General features: G+C 37.5%; 1 protein-coding gene across 3 annotated transcripts in view; it reads right to left on the reverse strand.

The window, feature by feature from the left end:
- The window catches only part of LOC131149581 (uncharacterized), a 38,126-nt gene extending 19,335 nt beyond the window's left edge, over positions 1-18,791 (reverse strand). Inside the window, exons 1-3 of one of the 3 annotated variants that reach the window (XM_058100161.1) lie at positions 18,653-18,791; positions 6,293-6,378; positions 5,258-5,775 (exon numbers count right to left, since the gene is read on the reverse strand). In XM_058100161.1, coding sequence (XP_057956144.1) covers positions 5,258-5,775; positions 6,293-6,378; positions 18,653-18,679 — 631 coding nt within the window. In that variant the 5' untranslated portion in view covers positions 18,680-18,791. Of the gene's footprint in view, positions 1-5,257; positions 5,776-6,292; positions 6,379-18,511; positions 18,625-18,652 lie in introns of those variants that run through there. The other 2 variants (XM_058100162.1, XM_058100163.1) reach the window with 2 other exon arrangements.
- Positions 18,792-23,359: the final 4,568 nt, after the last annotated feature.

Consider the following 23,359-nt stretch of genomic DNA (forward strand, 5'->3'; position numbering starts at 1 on the left):
AAAGGATTGATGTTTGTGGACTTGAGGATCAATGGGAAAAGCACCCATGCTATGGCGGATACCAGAGTTACCCATAATTTTGTTTCAAAGGCAAAAGTAGGGAGACTCAACTTATCCTTGGAGAAGAGTTCAAGACACATGAAAGTGGTGAATTTTGTAGCCCAAACTACTCTGGGAGTAGTCAAAAAAGTGACTGTGAAGATTGGGCAGTGGGTAGGTCATGCAAATTTCACAGCGGTGATGTTGGATGACTTCCAAGTTATTTTGGGAATGGAATTCTTGAGGGAGACTAAGGCAGTACTGATGCCTTTTGCTGGTTCCCTGTGTCTAATGAGAGATCACCCTTGCATGGTGCAAGTCGTTGCAAAGAAAGGAGACGATGAGAAGTTCCTTTCAGCCATGCAACTCAAGAAGAAAATTGAGAAGGGGTGAGCAAACATATCTAGCCACGGTGGTGTTAGAGGACGTAAAAGGCCAAGAGCTGGTGCCTACGACCATCCAAGTTGTGCGAGATGGTGATGTCTGATAAGCTGCTTTACAACTTGCCTCCACGACGGGGTGGAGCATGAGATTGAGTTGTTGCCAGAAGTGAAACCACCTTCTAAGGGGTCATATAGGATGGCACCTCCAGAGCAGCAGAGTTGAGAAAACAACTTGAGGATTTGTTGGAAGCAAGATATATTCGCCCTTCCAAAGCATCATTCAAAGCACCGGTGTTGTTTCAGAGGGAACATGATGGGAGCATGCGGATGTGTGTAGACCACCGCGCGCTCAACAAGGTGTCAATGCGCAACAAGTATCATATTTCGTTAATTGCCAATCTATTTGATGAGCTGAGTCATGTCAAGTACTTTACTAAACTCGACTTGAGGTCGGGCTACTATCAGGTGAGAATTGTTGATGGGAATGAGCCGAGGACAACTTGTGTGAAGCTATATGGGGCATATAAATTCTTGGCGATGCCATTCAGTTTGACGAATGCGCCTGCAACATTCTGTACCTTTATGAACCACGTATTTTGTGAGTACCTTGACAAGTTTGTCATGGTGTACCTGGATGATATTGTTGTCTACAATTCCACAATGGAGGAACATAAAAAAGCATCTACAGAAGGTGTTCAACAAACTAAAGGAGAATAGTCTATATGTGAAGAAATAGAAGTACTCTTTCGCTCAGCGGAGCATCAAATTCCTTAGTCATGTGATTGAGCAAGGTCATATCAAGATGGATATGGAAAAGGTGAGAGCGATTCAAGAATGGAAGATCCTAGCGAAAGTGAAGGAGCTACATTCCTTTCTTGGTCTTGCCAACTGTTACAGAAAGTTCCTAGAGGGGTACTCAAGGAGAGTTGCTCCTTTGACAGAATTACTAAAGAAGGGCCACGGGTGCAAGTGGACAGAGAAGTGTTAGGAAGCCTTTGATGACTTAGAATTTCATGTTGAGAGATCCGGTACTTGCTCTTCTAGACATCATGAAACCCTTCGAGGTGCAAACAGATGCATCGGACTATGCCCTTGAAGGAATTCTGTTACATGAGGGGCATCATGTTGCGTACGAGAGTTGTAAGCTTGGTGAAGCAGAACGAAAGTACACAGCTCAGGAGAAGGAGATGCTAGCGGTGATACAATGTCTCCGCATGTGGTGACATTACTCACTTAGGTCAATGTTTGTGGTGAAAACAGATAACTCGGGTGTTAGCCACTTCTTCACACAACCAAACATGACACCCAAGCAAGGCCGGTAGCAAGAATTCTTGGCAGAATTTGATTTCTCATTTGAGCGCAAGGCAGCGCGCCTAAACTAAGTTGCTAATGCACTAAGTAAGAAGGCCGAGCTGGCTGCCTTGCAGATGGTAACACACTTGACTGTGAGTATCGCTACCATGATGACATAAGAGCACATCAAAGAGAATTTAGCCAAAGATCCAGTTGTGTAGAACCTCATGAAGCTGTCCGAAGAGGGGAAAGCACGTCAGTTCTAAATAGAAGACGGATAGCTAATGACCCATGGTAGTCGGCTCTTTGTGCCACAAGCTGAAGATCTGAAGAAGACACTGTTTAGAGAGTGTCATGATACCATGTGGGTCGGACATCCAAGATGGCAACGCACTTTGGAATTACTGAAGCAGAGTTATTATTGACCGCACAGGCATGATGATGTCGTTGATTATACCTAGACTTGTCTCACTTGCCAAAGAGACAAGGTGGAGCGGAAGAAGATTGCAGGGCTGCTGGAGCCCCTACTAGTAACATCCCGATCATGAGAAAGTGTCTAACTGGACTTCATCACTAACCTGCCTATAGTCGAAGATGCAGGATCTATACTTGTGCTTATAGACACGTTTTCGAAGTATGGTATGTTTATACACACACCAAAGTATTGCTAGGTAGAGGAGACTACACAACTATTCTTTAAGAATATGGTGAAGTATTTGGGGTGTTCCTCAAGACATTGTCAATGACCGAGACTCAAGATTGAACGACAACTTAGTGACAGAACTTTTCGAGATTTCCTTGGTTCACAACTTGACATGTCTTTGATCTACCATCCACAGACAGACAGACAGGCGGAGAGATTCAAGGGGCTACTAGAAGAGTACTTGCGTCATTTCGTCAACGCCAAATAAAAGAATCAGGTGCAACTACTTGATGTGGCTCAGTTCTATTTCAATGTCCAAAAGAGCTCAACAACCAACAAGAGTCATTTTGAGCTTGTTACAGGCCAGCAGCCATTGTTACCTCTCACAGTGGATGAGCCATATAGAGGAAAGAGTCCCCAAGCGTACATCTTCCGAAAGAATGGAGACCAAATGCAAATATTGCCCGAGCCTACCTGAAGAAGGCTTCTAAACGGATGAAGAAGTGGGCAGATTGGGGGAGAAGACCACGACACTTCAACATAGGTGACTTGGTGCTTGTTAAGCTCAATCATGATCATATCAGGTCACTACAAGGACGAGATAAGAGACTACTTCATAAATATGAAGGACAAATCCCCATATAGGCCAATGTCGAGAAAGCCTCTTATAGAATTGACCCTCCGACTTGGATGAAAGTGCATCCTATGTTTCACGTCAGCTTCCTCAAGCCATTCAATGCTGACACCGAAGATCCAAGCAGAAGTTAGTCAACCAGAGCAGAATTGAAGACAGTGCACCTGACAAACGAGACGTTGAAGACATCCTTGAAAACAAAGAGTTCACATCCTCAAGGAAGAAGCAGCAGAAATTCTCAGTGAAATGGAAAGGCCTTGGCGACTAAGAAATCAGCTGGATTCTGCGAAAGATATGCAACCATTTGTGGACAAAGTTGAAGTGTACCTAACATTAAAGTCTACGAGAAAGTCGACCGCATATGTGGGGAAGTGTCACAAGCCGAGCTTGTTCAGGGCATTATTCTTGCCTGTGACCACTTGTCTCGTGCGTTTGGGATGGATTTCCATCATGTAAATACTAGTGTAGGGTTATTTTTCAAAGATAGTTTTTCCCTAGGCTAAAAAGGGGAGTACGACTCCTCGGTCATATTGATGTTTCCTAGTGCCAGAGTGAGAATAGCATAGAAAGCTCTTTGGGGGAGGGTGACTGTTCATCAACTTGTAAAACTCACCAGCTATTTTCAACGTGTTTAGCCTACTTGCCTCCCTCGCTATACAAACATTGCTAATGGAGGTGTTGATAATGAATTATGTTGCTTCAATGTTTACTACTTAACTGTCATTGTTTTCATAAGTTGCTTATTGTTTTCGATTATATCTTCTTCAATGGCAATGAAATTATTTTGTTGGTGAATTGTGGTAAATGCTAGGCTAACTAGTTAAACAAGAGGGCTTTAGCTAGAGCCACACAGTCCATTCGCAAAGGTGTGAAATATTTAGGCTATGACACCCAGCTTGTCAAGAAGACCTTGGGCCTCACTACTGTCCCACTCATCTCCAAGCCGGTCCACATATGCAAATCCCATGTTTTGGTTAAAACCTCTTTGGCACAATCATTGCATTGGAGTGGGGAGAATACCTATTGAATTTATTATGCTTTTCAAAGAAGCCACAAGAGATTCATTCCCCAATATTTAGGCTGGAAGCAAGAATGGAGCTTGGAATTTCCAAGGTTATGAACTCGATATACTATTGCACTGTTGATCCATCTTTTTGTTGTCTCTCTCTTTTCCTGTTTGTGCATAAGTGGTACTCCTTGGTGACCATTCAATGATTTTTTTCTTTTTTAATTAAAATATACGTACACACACACACACACACACACACACACACACATATACACACATATATAACTTGAAAATTTATCACTTGTTTCACCAAACCTTTAGATCCCAGTATATTTGGCCTGCTTGAACAATTCCTTATGTTTATCTCAACCCAATCCAAAATTATCTGCTAAATAATTGGCCATCATTCCATTTTAGAGGATAATATTTTTTCCTTGTTACTCCTTGTTGTACTTCTTCCTTCTCCTTCCTAATAAAATCACTTCTTTTCCACTATATATATATCCCTTGCTTCCTAAACACTCCATACATCTACCCATTGTTTATATAAATTAGTTATTTAAAATAAATATCAGAAATAAAATTCTAAAAGGAGTTCATAATGCCTTTAAAATTTATAATACACAAGTACAAGTAGAAATGGACCAGCCATACATTTACTAGTGGACCATAATGCCATTGGGTTTGAATTCTATTAGATCTTATTTTTCCTTTAATCTGAACAATTCAAATTGGAAATGTCAAAGCAAATAAAGCTATATAAACTTAAATCAGGCCCTGCAGTCTTTATTAAAGATTTAAATTTCCACTAGATGATACACAAAAGTGCATAATGAAAGAGGCGTATGATCAATAACTAAATCAAGGACCTCACAAAAAGTCCACAACTTATTTCAATAAGAATTCTACATATGCACAGGCACACACGATGTAAAATGATAATATTCAACAAGTAGACAAAATAACGAAATATGTCATCCAAAAAATTGAAGACATTATAAAACCACACATCAGTTTTGAGCTCACACGACCAATATGAACAGCATCAGATTTATGGAGCCAACACAAAGTAAAATTGACTCACTAGGGTTTCATTTGAATTGCCAAGTCCTAAATGGAGCTTTTGTCATCATTGTAGGGCGAGTATAACTTAAATTTTAAAGAATATGCAAATGGAATGCAGTTGCTACCCTTTAACATCATTAATGTTTGGAATAACTAGTAGGGGGGAAGGGGGAGTAGAACGGTCTTATTACCTCTCAATTCTTTTGACAATTGAGGAGCATGTTTCCGGATCATTGAACGGATCTGCACAGTGCCATACTTACGAGGCTCAGCAGGTCTTGGAGGTACCAAACTAAGATTTGTTTTAACCTTCTGCAGGGATAACTTTGGTTGGGCAGTTCTAGACCCAGTGGGAATTCTCTTGGACACAGATGCCATGGACAATGGATTAATGTTCAATCCCAACTTGCTCTTAGGAATGGATTCCTTTTTACTGGTTCCCGGCAATAGCATGATGGCTTCTTCAGTAGGAATACACTTAACTTTAGCATTTTCCAAAGCCTTTTGCCTTTTGCAAACCTGCCTCCCAGATATGGGACTTGAAGAATGTGCAGCATCACATTGGAGCATCCCATGGGGGTTTAGTGCTGAAACTTTAGGTACGTGTTCCTTCACAATAGATTTTGGTGAAACTGTGTACTTACTTGACTCACATGCTTGACAAAACCAAACTTCAGGGACTTCTATACAATGGATCTGCATGCAATAACTGAAGATGGAGATAGAAACATATTCAAAAGAAAGTTCAAGAATATTGGGCACTGAACTGTAAATAGAAAAATTCATTTAAGAAATCAAGTGAGTCCAAGCCAATTGGACAACAACCAACCATTTAATGGTGCTCTGCAATGAAAACAAAAAACAAATTGATCTACACATTATATTATCCATCTGATACACTTTGTGAAAATTTTGGTTTCACAGGATAAAATGACAAGTATGTTTACACGGGTGAATTGAACTGGAACAAGAGAACAACCTGCTTTGCTCTGATTCTAGCCCAATGCATTTAGGCATGTAAAAGAACAGGTAGGCCAGGCTAATAAACAAAGTAAAAATAAGTCTTCCCCTCAGTTTTCAGCAAATTACTTGGAAGCAAGTACAAAAAACTAAAGTGCAAATCTTTTTTCCTACTGATAGATGATATTGAGAATTATACAGCGAAACATGAAGATGCAAGATAATGTCATAACAGAGACACACGCACACAGGGGGAGCAATCATACGCATGTTCATGAGCAACACTGCATTGAGAACATGTGGCAATTAAATCTGCAAAGCCAACAGCACCACATATATCACAAGGTTTATCCTGCAAAAAAAGGTAATGATTACGTAAGGATAAAAAACATTTTATTAAAAGACAACTTTTGACCATCAATTTTTGGTACGCTATGGACAAATCACCTTATTTGACCAGGTCCCCACTACTAGGGAACCTTATCCCTGACAGGGCCAATGGCATATAATGCAAGAAAAATGTACCCTTATAATTGAACCAATGGTATATAGGTGTCTGCCAATTAATGCATGCAAATAGATCAAGTAGGCCAACCATTGTTTTAAAAATCGAAGCCAAAAAGCAAGGCATTTTAACACTTAAATGGCGAGGTGTAAGCCATAAGGCGTTGGGGAGTAAGCCTAAAGGCATTGGGACGTGAGCCTCTTGAGATTTTTAGTTTTAGATAAAAATATGTAAAAATAAATTACATATATTTTAAAAATTAAGAAAAACAAAAATACAATGCAAAAAAAAAATCAAATATAATTTACAAACCACATGTTGGGCATTCAGAAATTGCTAACTTGAATTTGTTACATAAATCATGACAAGAGATAAACATACATTACAAAGTTCGAATTACTTTCAAGATCTAACATACAAATCTCAATTATATTAGAATGATAGAAGTTTAAGAGTTTTAGAAGTCAACTCATATTATAACATTCCTTTTATATAAACACGGAGTTTAAATATTCTAGCCAAATTTAACTAGAGAATCACACAACCATAACACATAAGCCTCAACCAGAAAGACGCAAAAGGCATGCCTTTTGTACAAATGCATAAGCCTCAACATGTAATGTATTTGCCTTTCTGGGATTTGGAATTTTAGATTCAGACTTGAGGTATTTTAAGCATGCCTTGCCTTGAGGCAAGCCTCACTTGAGCCTTTTAAAACATTGAGGTCGACAAAGAAGAAACCATTAAATTCAAGATAGCTGAGAAATGAATTATCATTGAATGATGGAATGAACTTTATTTAGGTAAAAGCAGCTAGGGTAAAAATTGAATGAACAAATCATAGGTTATCTGCTTGAAACAAAACTGGTAGTTTAGAAAACCAAAGGCAACAATTTATATCAAGTAAAAAATTGTGCCAACTCAGGTTAAAAAAATATGAATCTGGCCACTAAGTCCACTTATATGGAAAGAAGATGCCAACGAGTCCATGGTCATGTGTGCTTTATTCAGTTTTCATGGGAAGAACAGTCCTTCCATGCTCTCTTTCACATTTTGAAAATTTGGCAGGTATGGGAAACGAGAGGATGTGATATGTTGAATCCCCAATAAGGCCACTACATATGCTCAGATTTCAAAAAAAGTTGCTTTCTTCATTTGGAAAACAATCTCTAAATCGCATTAACAGGCGATAACTTGCAAAGAAGGTTTTATATGTTATGAAAAAAAAAGACATTTTTATTAAACCTGAGAAATGGATTACATGATTAGAGAACAAGGAGTCCTCAACCAACTAGAAAAGCTGAAAAATCCCAATAAACAGTGGAAAATACCAAAGAAAAAAAAAACAAAAAACAATCCAAAACTCCATTGCAAGAGTGCTGGCTTCCAATCTCTAGTAAGGTCAGACAGCGGAAGACTCTTAAAAGAAACCCAAAGAGTGCATCTGCAAGGAGGCAAGGAAAATCGCCCTACCCCACAAAAGCCTTGAGCAGGTGGATCAACTTCTGAAAATTCTAGCATTCCATTCAATCCACACAGTCCAAAGGATTGAAAAAAAAAAAAGCTGCACACCAAAGAGCTCTGCTATTCCTATTCTTTCCAGCACCCCTGAAATTGACCAAAAGAAAGTCTTTCACCTTTCCCAGAGCCCCACACTCTTCTGCTAACAAAGAGAAAAGGGCATTCCAAAGCTGCAATGCCACCTAGCAACGCACAAAGAGATGTGCACTTGACACATTATTTCCACGACTCATGAAGCACATATCAAGACTAATAGCCATATAGGGCCTTCCCTCTTAGGCATATCATGCATGTTGATCTTTTCCAGGAACATGGTCCATACAAAAGCCCAAATCTTCCTTGGCATTTCAGCCCTCCAAAGTAAACAATTCCAAGGAAAAGGGTTAGGGATATGGGTTTTAAAAGATGAGATAGAAAAGATTTAGAAGTAAATAGTCCCAAGGAGTTCTCCTCCCACGTTCTCATCCACACTAGAAGAATGAATGTGCTGGTCCAACAAGGAAAAAAGGTTAGTGAGCTCAACGACCTCTAGTTCATTTGGATTCCTAAAAACTATAAGAGTTATGTGCTCTTTACTTTTTGGTGTGTATTGGGTAACAGGGAATAGAACTTTGGGCAAAAGACATTGACCTCCCCTCCCCTGAGGTTTGACAAAAAGACACTGACCTCCCCTAAGATTTCAAAAATTCCAAGAACCTCCCTGAGGTTTCAAGAATTCCAAAGACCTCCCTTGAGGTTTGTCAAAAAGACGCAAACCTTGCTACGGGCCGAGACAGAGGAAGGTCGGGGAGTCCAAGCAAACGACCAGAGAGGAGAAGTGGCTCGGGCGGGAGGCTACGAGCAGACGACCAGAAGGGAGATTACGAGACTCAAGCCAAGGGGGAGTCCAAACAGACTAAGGGGCTTGGACGAACAGATCGGCTCTTCAGCTCGGACGAACGGACGACTCTTCAGCTCGGTCGAATGGGCAGCTCTTCAACTAGGACGAACGGACGGCTCTTCACAAAGGAGCTGTTCTTCGCTGAGGAGCTCGGATCTTTGTACGTGGACTGAGCAGGCTGAGGCGCTTCACAAAGGGACTCAAACAAAAGATGCTAACCAGCCTGAGGGGCTCGGGCGGGACGTCTCTTTGCAGGATGAGCTCTTCGTGGGTCGGGTCATCGTGGACCGAGAGCGTTAATCACGTGGAAGTTGGGCTGGGCATTGGGTCGAAGTCTCTTGAGTTTTCAGCATCAATTTTACTGCTTAATTGTTGTCTTAATGTAAATGGGCCAAATGGAGGCCAAGTGTAGTAGAGCCCATGGGGGCATTCTAGAGTAGTTAGTTACAAGTTGTTATGTATAAAGCTAGGGGGCTAGCAGGAATAGGGGGTTAGCTAGAAAATTGGGAATCTATTTATTTCTTTGTTTCTTTGGAGAGTGGCTCTCTCGAACCAGCCAACCTATAACTTCATTTCCATTTTTATTGCATTCAGTAAATCTCCATTCAATCATTTATTCCATTCATTCCATTTTCCTGTTGAAATTCATCCAATCATACAGCAGACAAGTCCCTGCGACCGTGGGAGAGGGAACTCGCATAAACCAGATTTTGGAATCCATTACCGCACGTCAAATCACTATTACTCAACAGTTGGAAGCTCTTTCCGAGAGTGGGAAGCGGCACGGCAAGCAGAAGATCAACCAAGAAAGCCCAGGAGGGACATCTGGCAATGATTTCAAACATCAACACTATAAGGGCTACAATGTGGAGCAACACAATACAAAGAGAGCAAACCCCTTGGCTCCAGCTGCAACAGACTCGGATATGTCGTCCAAAAAGGTGACTAAAATGGGTGGACCTAATGGTAAGAGAAATTTGCATCAACAAAAATCCAGTTGCAGTCCCAGACTCACTTAGCTGATCGAGGAGGGATTGAGCCTGTCCAATCCAACGAGAAAGTGTGTAGATCCAGTGTTTCTGTGCACGCGCAACATGACAAGAGCTCCTCCATCTCCTCCTCCTTCTCCTCCAAGAAGGCTATAGAAAATTAAGCCTTACAACAAAGATTTATTCCTTCAAGCAAACTACAAATTTGTTGTGTTCGACTCGGGAGACTATACACCTAAATCAATGGATCCAGACAATATGTTGTGGTGGGATGATGATACTCTAGAGTCACACCATCCATCTCAAGCAGATTGGACTCGTCACTATGTGGAGCAACAAGAAGAGGATGAATCTAAAATGTGGAAGGATAATGCAGTCAGTGTGGGTTCTGACGAGCATGCTATTTCCGTGGCTGAGAGAGTTGCTCATAAGCGCTATGAACCTTCACCTAGTTTGGATGGTTCTCTCGTTGGTTATCAAGTTCGTCTTGATAGCACAAGGAATGAGAAAACGAAGCTTCTATTCTGCACAACAAGCATTCTTCTAAGGAAAATTGCAACTGACAACAACTTGCCTGGTGTTACTCATGTCATTGTTGATGAAGTGCATAAGCGGTCTCTTTCGGGTGATTCTCTGCATATTGTTTTGAAGAATTTGGTTGAGAAACAATTTGCTGATGGCACTCAAAAGTTGAAAGTTATCCTTATGTCGGCAACAGTTGATTCAAACTAATTTTCAAGATATTTTGGTCATTGCCCAGTTGTTACTGCTCAAGGCTGAACACATCTTGTTACAACAAACTTCCTGGAGGATACATATCAAAGCCTCAACTACCATCTTGCTTCAGATTCTCTAGCATCTATACCATATACGTCATTCATGAAAGCAGAGCTTCCAAAAGGTCCTATGAGCCACCAAAGGAGGGAGAAAAATCTCATCTTATCTGCTTAGGGTGACGAATCTCTACTCTCTGACAATTATATTAATCCATACTATATTCCTGAGAATTATCAATCATTCAGTGAGCAGACTTGCCTTAATTTGAAAAGATTGAATGAAGGTGCGATTGATTATGATCTTCTTGAAGACTTGGTCCATATTGATGAAACTGATGCCGAAGGTGCCATACTCATATTTTTGCCTGGAGTCTCAGAAATTTATGTGTTGCTTGATAGACTAACTGCTACATATCAATTTGGTGGGGCATCTTTTGATTGGATTCTTCCTTTACCATCATCCATAGCTGCTGCAGATCAGGAAAGAGTCTTTCTACGGCCCCCTCATGACATACAGAAGGTTATAATTGCAACTAATATTGCAGAAACTAGCATAACAAAGGATGAGATGGGTTTTATCTCCTCAAATCTCACTTACAATAACCTCATGGGTCTCTACACACAGGCTGGCATGCTTGAGAAAATTCCTAACGTGCTATCAAGGATGAAGGAGAATGGATTCTTTACTAATAACTGTAGCTACAAAATTTGCAGTAACTCCTATGGGACAGGATCTGATATTGAGAACATAGAGAAGCTTCTAGAAGAAATGAAGAGTGAACCTTACATCTCCATGGACTAGAGCACTTCCACCATGGTGATTAATATCTACATTAAAGCAAGTATCAATGTGAAAGCAATTGCAGCCTTGAAGAAAGCTGAGGATGTAGAAGAGAAGGTGGCTTCGCTGTTATTTGAGCTCCAGTTCGAAGTCGTCAGAGCAAGGGAAGTTTTGAAGAGAGCTTCTGTTAAAGTTGCTGAGGGACAGGAGAAGGAGGATGCGTGGAAGTGGTATCATAAGTGGAAGGAGAAGTTTCCTCACCTTGTGGGCAAGGTGCTCAAAAAGGGAGGGTATTGCAACGGGCTGAGACAAAGGAAGGTCAGGGAGTCCGAGCAAACAACCAGAGAGGAGAAGTGGCCCGGGCGGGAGGCTACGAGCAGACGACCAGAAGGGAGAATACGAGACTCAAGCCAAGGGGGGGAGTTCGAGCAGACTAAGGGACCTGGAGGAACAAATCGGCTCTACAGCTCGGATGAACGGAGGACTCTTCAGCTCGGACGAACGGGCAGCTCTTCAGCTCGGACGAATGGACGGCTCTTCACAAAGGAGTTGTTCTTCATTGAGGTGCTCAGATTCTTTGTACGTGGACCGAGCAGGCTGAGGCACTTCGCAGGGGGACTCAAACATAAGATGTCAAGCAGCTTGGGGGGCTCGGGCAGGACGTCTCTTCGTAGGACGAGCTCTTCATGGGCCGGGTCATCGTGGGCCGAGAGTGTTAATCACATGGAAGCTGGGCTGGGCGCTGGGTCGAAGTCTCTTGAGTCTTCAGCATCAATTTTATTGCTTTATTGTTGTCTTAATGTAAATGGGCGAAATGGAGGCCAAGTGTAGTGAAGCCCATAGGGCATTTCAGAGTAGTTAGTTACAAGTTGTTATGTATAAAGCTGGGGGCCCAGCGAGAATAGGGGATCAGCTAGAAAATTAGGAATCTGTTTGTTTCTTTGTTTCTTTGTTTCTTTGGAGAGTGGCCCTCTCGAACCAACCAACCTGTAGCTTCATTTCCATTTTTATTGCATTTAGTAAATCTCCATTCAATCATTCATTCCATTTTCCTGTTGAAATTAATCCAATCATACAGCACACACTAGCAGATTCATTACAAACCTCCCCTTCTATTTTGTAAAAAGACAAGGGGAGGTTTGTGTTTTTTTGACAAACCTCAAGGGAGGTCCTTGGAATTCTTGAAACCTCAGGGAGATCCTTGGAATTTTTGAAATCTTAGGGTAGCAAATCTCAAGAGAGGCATGTGGAATTTTTGAAACCTCAAGGGAGATCCTTATCTTTTTGCCAAACCTCAGGAGAGATCAATATCTTTTGCCTTTTTTTCTATTAAGTTAAGAAAACTTCATTGAAAAGACATCATGGGGATGTCAGCCCATGGCACGGTAAGTCAAGCACCCTGAATGGTGTCACACAAATCAAAGATTACATCACAATCATTAACAACAATCCCACTACGCCAACTATTGACAGCAGTGAACCAAGCCTATTCATTTTTTTCCAAATGAGGGATATAACCTTTCTCTTCTCCTTTGCTGCCTGAATCACTTTCCAAGCCCAAAGTTGCCCTCCCATAGAGTTAGCGATAACCCACCATTGTCTGATCAAAGACAACTCCATATTTCATAGATTCCTGGTCCAAGTGCAATAAAGGAGTATGTGCTCTACAAATTCTGCATCAGCCATGCAAAGGGGACACCTATTGGCGATTAACAAACCCCTTCTTTGCAAATTGTCCAAAGTCAAAATCTTACCAAGAGTTGCCTCACATGCAAGGAAGGCAACTTTTGCGGGGGCAGCTGTCTTCCAAATCTGAGTCCAAGGGAAATTAGAGTTGCTCGACTCCAAAGGAAAGAGCTTCCTGTAGAAGGATCTAATGTGAAGACCTCCTTCTCATGTAAGGCCCAAACAGGAAGATTAGTACTATTATGGCGCTCGAAGCTATAAAGAAAGCTATAAAAGTCTACGAGCTGGTTGAGTTCCCAATCTTCCACATTTCTAAGGAAGAGGAAGTTCCAAAAGAGCCCCTGGTCAGAGGTTTGAAGGTGTTGACTAACGTAACCATCTTTATCATAGGCCAAGTTGTAGATGGCTAGAAATAAGACACAAAGAGCTTCTTGGTTGAGCCACCAGTCATGCCAAAAATAAATGTAGTCCCCATCCCCCAACTAAAATCTGACACGAGAAATCATTCCAACCTTTCTTGATGAAACTCCACACCCCTACACCATGTGGTCTTTTGTTAGCCTAGGAGATTCAATAGTTATGTTCAAGCCCATTTTCACAGCAATGATTCCCTGCCGAAAGTGGTATTTCTCAATCATGAATCTCCACAACCATTTCTCTAACAGGGCTTTATTGAGATGTTTGAATAGGAATTTGGAAGATGAGAGAGTAAGATCATTTGACAAGTTGCCTCCCTTTGCTTGGAATGGATTCTTTGGCTTGATTGTAATATTTGGATTATGAACAAGAAGAATTCTTCAGAAATGCTGAAAAGGTCTTTTGTTGCAAATTTTCTTTGTACACCCTCTCATTTCTTCTTTTGAGTTCCTTTTTGGAATTTCTTGGTGTTTTGATTACCAAGTCAAGTTATTTCTTTCTTTCTTTTTCCTCTCCCTCTCTCTCTTCTTCCTTTACTTTGTGGAGCTGCAATTTTTCTATCCATCTTGTGGACAAAGACCTTTTTTGAACTCAAATTAAAAGGAATCTAGAAAAACACACTTCCACAATACTAAAGCTTAATGCAGATTAAATATTCCCTTTTGAATTGGAAATGTAAATATAATATTTTAATGGCAGTGATTTAAATTGTATTCAGCCACCATATATGTGTGACACAGCACCAGTATATGTTACCACCACTCAATCATCAAAAAAGTGATCCACCACAATCATATTAAAAGCATGACGAATGACTTGGATTTTTAAGGATGCATCTCCCATTTAAAAATTTAATATAAACTGTTATAGGAAGAATAACCACTATTCCCATGGGAAAAATAATAGAGATTAAAAAATTCAGCCTTTATACCAAAAATTTGGTTCAAAGCAACACAATATTGGAGCCCTAGCTTGGTTTCAATCCCTAGCCAAGTCCAAAATGAAGTTTCAACAAAATATTGAACTTCAAGACCTACCATAGATTAAAACCAAGCCAACAACTAAATTTTAGCTGGGCACGGAAAGAGACCCTGAGCACCCAACCCAGCAAGAACCTGATCTAGAGTATGGTTAATAAATATACAACTTACATATGTATACACACACACAGCTAACAATTATCAGGTAAGTTATAAAAAAGTTAGACTATTATTAAGACAAGGATCCTATGCTTTGATGGGAAATAAATATTACTTACTTCATATAATTTTGGACAATTTGTTGCATTTGTCAAAAACATCATTCATCTTTTGAAATATTGGAAGACCTTTAAATTCCTTGTTTTATTATTGTGTTGTATGACATGACTTATGAAGATCACTAATGGACATCAAAAGGAAAGGGAATAGGAGATAGATCCACCCTAACCAATATTACCAAGTACCAACTAACCGAATCTACCCAGCATATGTTAAGTAACCCCAACCAAAGAAGTTCATTACTTGGCTGGTGACATGCTTGACCCTAGCTTTATGCTTAGGTTTGTGTTTGCCCCTACCAAACATAAGTTTTAAACTAATTTTATCACATAATTATGCATATCTTCGCATATGTGGACCAAAAATCATCTATTGAATCCATATTTTGTATTTTCTAGATTCAACAAAGCATCTTCTAATGCATGGACCATTTCCAAAGGCCCCTAAAGAACCTAAAATCACAAACTTAGACAAGAAAAAAATGAAGACAGAGAAGCAAACATATATAATAAAAAAATAAATAGATATATACAAATCCATAAATAAATTAACGTTTACATTAATCTAGAAGGTTAAAAATGACCACTACTGTGGCAAAATTGATTTCGTTACACAATAAAATTGGGGAATATTAGACAAAAGGGCACAAAAAAACAAAGAATAGACAAAATTGGCAACCTCAATATAAAAATAAATTAAATTAAATTAAAAATGAAAATATATTCACATAAAAACATATACACAAAAAAACATGACATAGGAATTTTATATTAAAACCTCAATAATAATATTAATAATAATAATAATAAAGACAACAACAGCTAATAATCATAACAATAACAATATGTGTAAGAGTAATATATAGTACCACATATGGCCAAAAGTAACTGAATGAAGCTTTTTTCAGGAAAAAAAAAATCAAAAAATTTTGTTTTATTTAAAAATTGCAAAAATGAGAAAAATTTCAGTCATCCAGATTTTTGAAATCATTACATTTGCAAACATAAATTTGTATTTAATATAGAGCTATTGGCTTCTAGCATGTTTAAAGGAGAGATGTCCCTAGAACATTGAATTTTCAATTTACTTCGGAACTAACAAGCAAAAAACAAGCTGCATGACCTCTATTACAATTATATCACTCATATGTATAACAGTATCAATAAAATAAAACATAAAGAAAGACAAACAAAGAGAATTTATTTAAGGCAATAAAATTTATCTTGTACTCTTTTATTTACTTTTCTTTTGATAGAAAAAATAAATAAATTCATTGGATAAATAAAGAAATACAATCAGGAGAGAAGACTCCTTAGCAAAGTATGGTAAAATCCTCAGGAAAACCAAAAAAGAAAAATGCAAAAATTAAAAATGACAAAAGAAACTCAAGATGCCCAAAGAAGAGACTGTCAATCGTGCTGAACATCTGAAATACACGTTCCCTTGAAATTTCCATAGCCCATACACCATAAAGAAGCCATAAAAAGAATCTTTTCCCACACCAACCAATATGGTAACTTCTTCCCTGAAAATATAAGCAGATTACATTCCTTCCACAAGCCCTAAAACACTGCAAATAAAGCACAATTCCATAACACAATTCCTTCCTTCTTCCTCCCAAACCCCACAAAAGAAATTGCCAAGAACTCCTCCACTATTCTAGGAAAAACCCAGCTTTCTTCAAAGCAATTGAACAATTTGTTCCAAACCTTACATGCAAAATCACGGTGCAGGAAAAGATGAATAACAGACTCCAAACAATTAAACCAAAGCATACATATATAAGGAAGGAGAGCCTTTAAAGGTCTCCTCATCTGCAACAAGTCATTAGTATTTATCCTGTATAGCATAACCAACCAAAGAAAAGCCTTGATTTTAGGGAGATTTTGACCTTCCATATAACCTCATAAAGTAGAACGGAGAAATTTGCCACAACCAAGATGTCAAAGAAAGATTTACAACCAACCAACAACCAATATTGACACAAATTTTCGGATGATACACTACAATTATTCAACATAATCAAGAAAGAAAGTAATTCAATAGCTTCCCTATCATTGAAGGCTTTCCAGAAGTGAAAATCCCATAAAGGATAGCCCGAGTCTACTCTAAACAAAGAAATGGAATCATTTTGCCCTAAGCTCAACTGAAAAAGGTGAGGAAAAGAAGTTTACTTTCTTTATGTTTAGCTGCTTTACTTTTGTAATGAAATGAGAGGATATCTTGTTCTTCCTGGTTTTTCTTTTCATTTTGTATTGTCACATCCTTCTTTCTTCCTTTGATTAATTCTTTAATTAAAAAAAAAAAAGGAAAAACAAAACATGAGTGTTGAGTCCAATTAAAACCAAATTTAATACACTGTTTGCCGCCAAATAAAAAATATGCGCATATGCAAAAAAAAAAAAAAGAATCAAGTCAAATGCAAACTGCGCCTGCGAGGGGGAGCCAAATAAAATTACTTAAAGCAGAAAAAGCAATGAATGTAAAGCAAGAAAATAACCACTTGACAGTGTAGGAGCATAGATTTCGAGCTCTTGGATTTGAGTTTGCGCGGGTTTCAACAAAACTTAATATAATGTTTTAACGTTGGAATTAATTAAAACAACCCCAAATACCCCAATGACAATTTCTCTAGATATCACAAAAGGAAAACAAATTAAAAGTACAAATCATGCAAAAATTAAACAAAATCCAAACTCTTGCTGATATATAACCAAAATATATGGTAGAAATAGAAAATGAATAAGATCCTTAAAAATAAGAATACCAAGACCAAAGAAAAATCCTATTAAAATAAATGCAATATAAATTTGTATTAAACAAAATAATAGCATATGGAGCAAGAACAAAGAAAATCCTATTAAAATAAAATACAAAATCACAATACCAAGATCAAAGAAAAATCCTATTAAAATAAATGCAATATAAAATTATATTAAACAAAATAATAGGATACTGAGCAAGAACAAAGAAAATCCTATTAAAACAAAACTCAGTACAATTTTACATTGTCTTTTATCTAAATCCATACAAATTCAAATCCAAGATTTTAAATGTAAAGTAAAAAAATCATCCAGAAAAAAAAGAATAAAATAACAATAACAAAGTGAAACAGTGCGCCAAACCTCATTTCACATGTAATAATGTAGCAGTACTGAGCAAGAAATAGTGGGGAAAAACAAGAATACCAAGAACAAAGAAAAAATCCGATGAAAGCTAACGCTGTTTCAATCATTATCAATATGCGCAATGATGAAAATTTTCAAAAAAAAAAAAAAAAAACTAATAATAGTAATTGCACGATATTTAAGCAACCCAACCCTGCCCAAATAATTTCCGAACAATAAAATTAAACTAATAATAAAAGTAAAATATAAGAGTGCCTTTGTCAATGGCATTTCAGTAGAGTCTAGGCCCCAAAACTCCAGTCACCCTATGCATCCGTACAACAGTAGTAATAAAAAAAAATTTTAAAAAATAAAAATAAAAACTTTAACACCCAACCTACATTCGACATAAGAAAAAATAATAATGAACAGATGCAAATGGTTCAAAAGGAAATATAATAATGCACATTAATCCGCCGTCCGAGATCAATAAGCATTTCAGTCACACGTACATTAACATCGCACTTTAAAACATAATAATAAGAGATGGAAAACGAAAAATACAGTAGAGGAGCAATTTGAGAGAGAAAGAGGGAGAGCGCGCGGGAGGGAGAGCAAAAGCCAGAATAGAAGGTGTCAAATACAGGACAGAGACGTCATCAATGGCAAGGAGATCAAGATTTAGGGCTTTTCCAGGGTTTTTACCAGATTCTTCCCTCTCGATTCTCTCATTGTCTATCTGATTTCTCTTCGTTCGCAGCAGCAGTGTAGCACCGGGGGCGCGGGGACGGAAGGAGTGGGGCCGACCAGCTCCTCTCGCCGGGATGTCACTGAGTTCATTTATGAGAAGCTATTCAGTGCTTCTAAGACATATAATGGTTCGAAGAGGTTACACGCTTCGTAATGCCACGTTTCACGCAATGCTGTCGTGGCCATCTATTATTGGACACAATTCCAGGGCGTATTTGATTCGTAGTGTTCCGGCTGTGGTTGATACTTTCCTGCGAGGTGAGTGATAATTGCTGAAGTGACGCGCAGCGGTGGTGCCCATTGGACAACTTGGACTAGGACACCTCGATAATCGAGGGCGCGAATTTTTGCCACGTGTTCTAAAACTTGTTGAATTTTTTAAAATATTTTATTTTATTTTAATTAAAAATATTCAAGAAAAATTCGAATAGAATTTTATTTTTAGAATTGATGCGTATATAAAAACAATGGATCACCCAGCATTTAATAAATAAAAGATGTTAGACTATCTACACTAAGTAATGTTTTTAATTAAAAAATACTATTTAGGCTAACACTTTTTGCATGACACATGCACACATATCATTCAGCCCTTAATAATTGAAATGCTTTTATTATATTAGGAATTTTTAAAAATTATAATTGCTATTTTTCAAATCTATAATTGTCTTTTTTCTTTTAAATAAAAATCCTCTTTATGTTACAATAATTTTTATCGAGATTCACGAGTAATAATTTGAAAGAAAAAATCACAAATCATAAATCACAATCGAGACTATTTAAATGATTGCCTTTAATTTTAACTTTTAAATCTTTTCATCACTTTCAATAGCAATAAGTGTGTTTTAAAGTTTGTATAATAAATTTTAAAAATAAATCATGACTTGTTTATGAACTCGTTATCTAGAACTCTTTTGTTATGTATGGTTTGAAGAAAGAAGCGAGATAGGAAAGGAATAAAATGAAATTTTAAATAAAAGTTTGACAAAATCAAGTGATAATTTTGATTCCATTGTTCTTAATTCCATTATATTCTTACGTACCAAAGGTATAGTTTCAGTTTATAGTGGATAAGATTTAATAAAGATTGTCATGAACTATTATAGAATATAATCTAGTCAACAAACTTTGAACAAATAATTTTTCCAATTCAAACTACCAAAATATGGAAGAAAATAATCATAAGAAGAGTCCACCAAAATTTATTTAAAAAAAAAAAATCCAAACTACATATACAAAAGGAAAAATATAGCAATCAAACAAAATTAAAACAACAAAAATAAAATAGTTGTTTCAGTAGTAGAAAATGATTCATATAACTAACCTCACCTACTAGGATTTAAAGTATGGTTGTTTTTTATTATTATTGTTGGTGGTAGTGGTGGTGTCTTAGACAAAAAAAGGCGAGCTTTCAAACTAGTTACTTATAAATAATCTTCAAAAATGAATATTTAATGCTAGTTACAATTTTTTTTATCATTTCAATCAAGAGTAAGGCAATCAAGAGTCAATAAGAATTAGTTATTTCGAAGTGTTCAATTAGTTACGAGGGGAAGCGATTAACAAAGGGTCTTTTGACTTAGTTGTCTTATGTTCTTTCTTTTCATTTTCCTTCTATTTTTGGCTTTTTCAAGTGAGGACTTCTTGTCCTCCTGATTTTATTTCGTTTTTCTCTCTTTCTTAATAAATTTCTTTTTTATATAAAAAAATTCATTTTAGATGCTGACAAAGCACAAGGATCTCAGGTGTGTATTTAAGTGATTAAACAAGTTCATAATCCATATCACACGTAAGGGAAAGAAAATGGAAGCCTGAAGGTCTTAAAGAACACTTTGATTGGCATATTCCATGGAAGACTGAAGAGCAAAAGACAAGAAGACACTTGATTTGATTGTAATTGCATTTTGCTTTCTATTTGGTATGCAATAATACATGTCATGCATGATGTGAATGAAAAACTCAAACTGACCATAGACAGACCATAGGAGACCCATCATTTTCAGGAAAAACTTTTTTCTTAAAAATTAAACTTAGACAAAGGTTTTCAAAATATTTTAAAGTCAAAATAGGGCCAAAATTAATTTTTATAAGGACCTCGGTCGACCGGCCATTATACATTATAAATATGTCAATCGACTGACCTCGGCCGATCTGCTCTTTTAACAAGTGATAAGCTCAGCTGACCGACCTTTTTAAATTGACCACATTTTGACCCCTCAGCCAACCGACCTTTGTGCCTTAAAAGTGCTCAGTCGACCGGCACTATTCATTCGATAGACCGAGGCTTAGGCTAGCCGACCGAGCTCACATAGTTTTGAAAATCGCTTTGAATAGCCGACCGACATCTTCCTCAGCCAACCGAGCTTCTTTGAAAATTCAAATTTTGACTAGGGACGATCGATCGATGAAGCCTTGGGTCGACCGAACCTCTCGGATCAGGCAATTTTTTAGGGCTTAAAATGTGTTTAATTTTATTTAAACAAATTGAAAAATTCCTAATAGGTCTCAAACGGTCATATTTTTTCCGGACTCTATAAATATCCCCTCATTACTCATTTTTTAAACTAATGCTTAGATTAGAAAATCCTTCCAAATATTTTATGCTTTAAATTTTTTTACTCTCTTATATTCATTTGTTTCAAAATTTTTTCAATAGAGCATTTGATTACTACTCTCCACCTTCACTAGCATACATTTGCTTTTGAAGTGTGGTTGAGATTTATTATTTTGGGCATTTGATATATCATTTCAAAAGCATTCACTCTCACTCATTTCTTTACTTTTAAAATCATTTTGTGAGAGTTTGTATAGGGTTTCTCCACATATCTTCATTGATAAAAATTATTGGAGAAACTTCACATTTACTTGTGAATCTTGCATTCATTGCGAGATTCAAAAGCTCACATTGTTTCATTGCAAAAATCTTGTTGAGCTAAAACCTTTGCTTCCCTTCGAATTATTTTCTTGAATATCATTGTTGGGAATATTTTTAAACGGTTTAAGATCTTTGAAGTATTTATTGCATACTCCATTTCAAATCAAAGATCATATATTTTTGTAAACAAAAATTATTTGGAAGCAGATATCTTAGGTTCTCCTACACTTTATTTGAAAAATATTTTTGGGAGAAAATTTTTATTAGGGTTTGAATCTTTGAAGTGCATTGTCATATACATCATTTTCAAAGATCACAAAATCATTTTGTGAAATACCACACATACTCACTTGAGCCTAAAATTCACATCTTGTGTGAGTGCATTGAGCTTCAACTTGTACACATCTACTTTTTAAGAAGCATTTCATTGAACAAAAAATTTTATTATCAATTGTATTCCAAGCGTGGCTTGAAAAGGGAGACTCGCCCTATAAGGAGTCTCGGATTGGCTCAAACCCGGTTAGGAAAGCTAGGATTTGCACCATCACGTAAGGTGTGCACAGTTGGGCTCACTCTGGTAATTGAGTTAAGGTGTCTCCATCTCGAAAGGAGAATTGGTTGTGGTTCAGCTCCAAAATTTGAGTTAGGGAGTTTTCGCCCCATAAGGAGTGTAAATGGCGTCACTCCATCCGGTTAAGTGAGCATCTAGTGGAATCCTTGAGTTGTGGCTTAAGGCGAGGACGTAGATTGGTTTGACTAAACCTCGATAACAAATTCGGTATTCTTTCTCTTCCCTATACTCTTTACATTCCAGCACGTGCATGTTTATGTTTAAATTTATTGTGCAGGGTTTAAATATTCACATATTCTTAATACATGTGAAATTGGTGAATGCTTAGAAAGATTATAGGTTGTGCTATACTGATTGTGATTTGAAGTCAACCTAAGAAGAAATTTTTAAATACCCAATTCACCCTCCCCTTTTTTGGGAATACACCATGAAACCTAAGGTGTAGTCCCAAGAGAGGGGTGAATTGTGAAATGAGGAATAGCTTCCCAAGAGGGGCGGTGAATTGGATTCTTTTTATAATTTTAATGATTTATAGACTTTTGATTTTAACAACCTAGAAAACAAGATATATATGAATGATAACCACACTCAAGAATATTGAAATTTAAATTTACAAGTCAATCAATGAAATCATGATAATTCAATCACTTAATCAAAATGTAAAAGCTTTTGTTGATTTCCCTGTAAACTCTTAGCATACACTCTACTTGATTAAGATTTTCGCAAATTAATCAACGTACTCCCTTCTTGGGTTTCCACAAACGATTAATGAAAACGTACTTTCTAAATATCAAGTACTTTTTGTTTCTTTCTCAATTTAGAACCTGCAACCTGCACATATAAATCATATAACAATAGCTAGTAAGGAATGTAAAGTAAATCAAAGAGAAAGATACAAGAGTATTTACGAGGTTCGACTTCAACACAGCTTACGTCCTCGCCTTTGGCAAAGATACCAAAGGATTCCACTAAATCAATTATGTTACCTGGTGGAACAATACCAATTTACAACACACTCCTTCGATTAGGCTAGAGCCCGCCTCTCCAAATAATAACCCCTTATTTGGCTCAATGATTCAACAACTCTGAATCGTTTAAGAAAGATAATAAAGGTATTTGTGTACAGATGAAAACTCTCACAATAGAGTGAATTAGTACAATAATCAGCTCACTTTATACCTCAAAATAATTCAAATATAAGAAATTTCAAGCTCAA

The sequence above is a fragment of the Malania oleifera genome, chromosome 2, assembly GCF_029873635.1.
Source record: "Malania oleifera isolate guangnan ecotype guangnan chromosome 2, ASM2987363v1, whole genome shotgun sequence".
NCBI lineage: Eukaryota > Viridiplantae > Streptophyta > Magnoliopsida > Santalales > Ximeniaceae > Malania > Malania oleifera.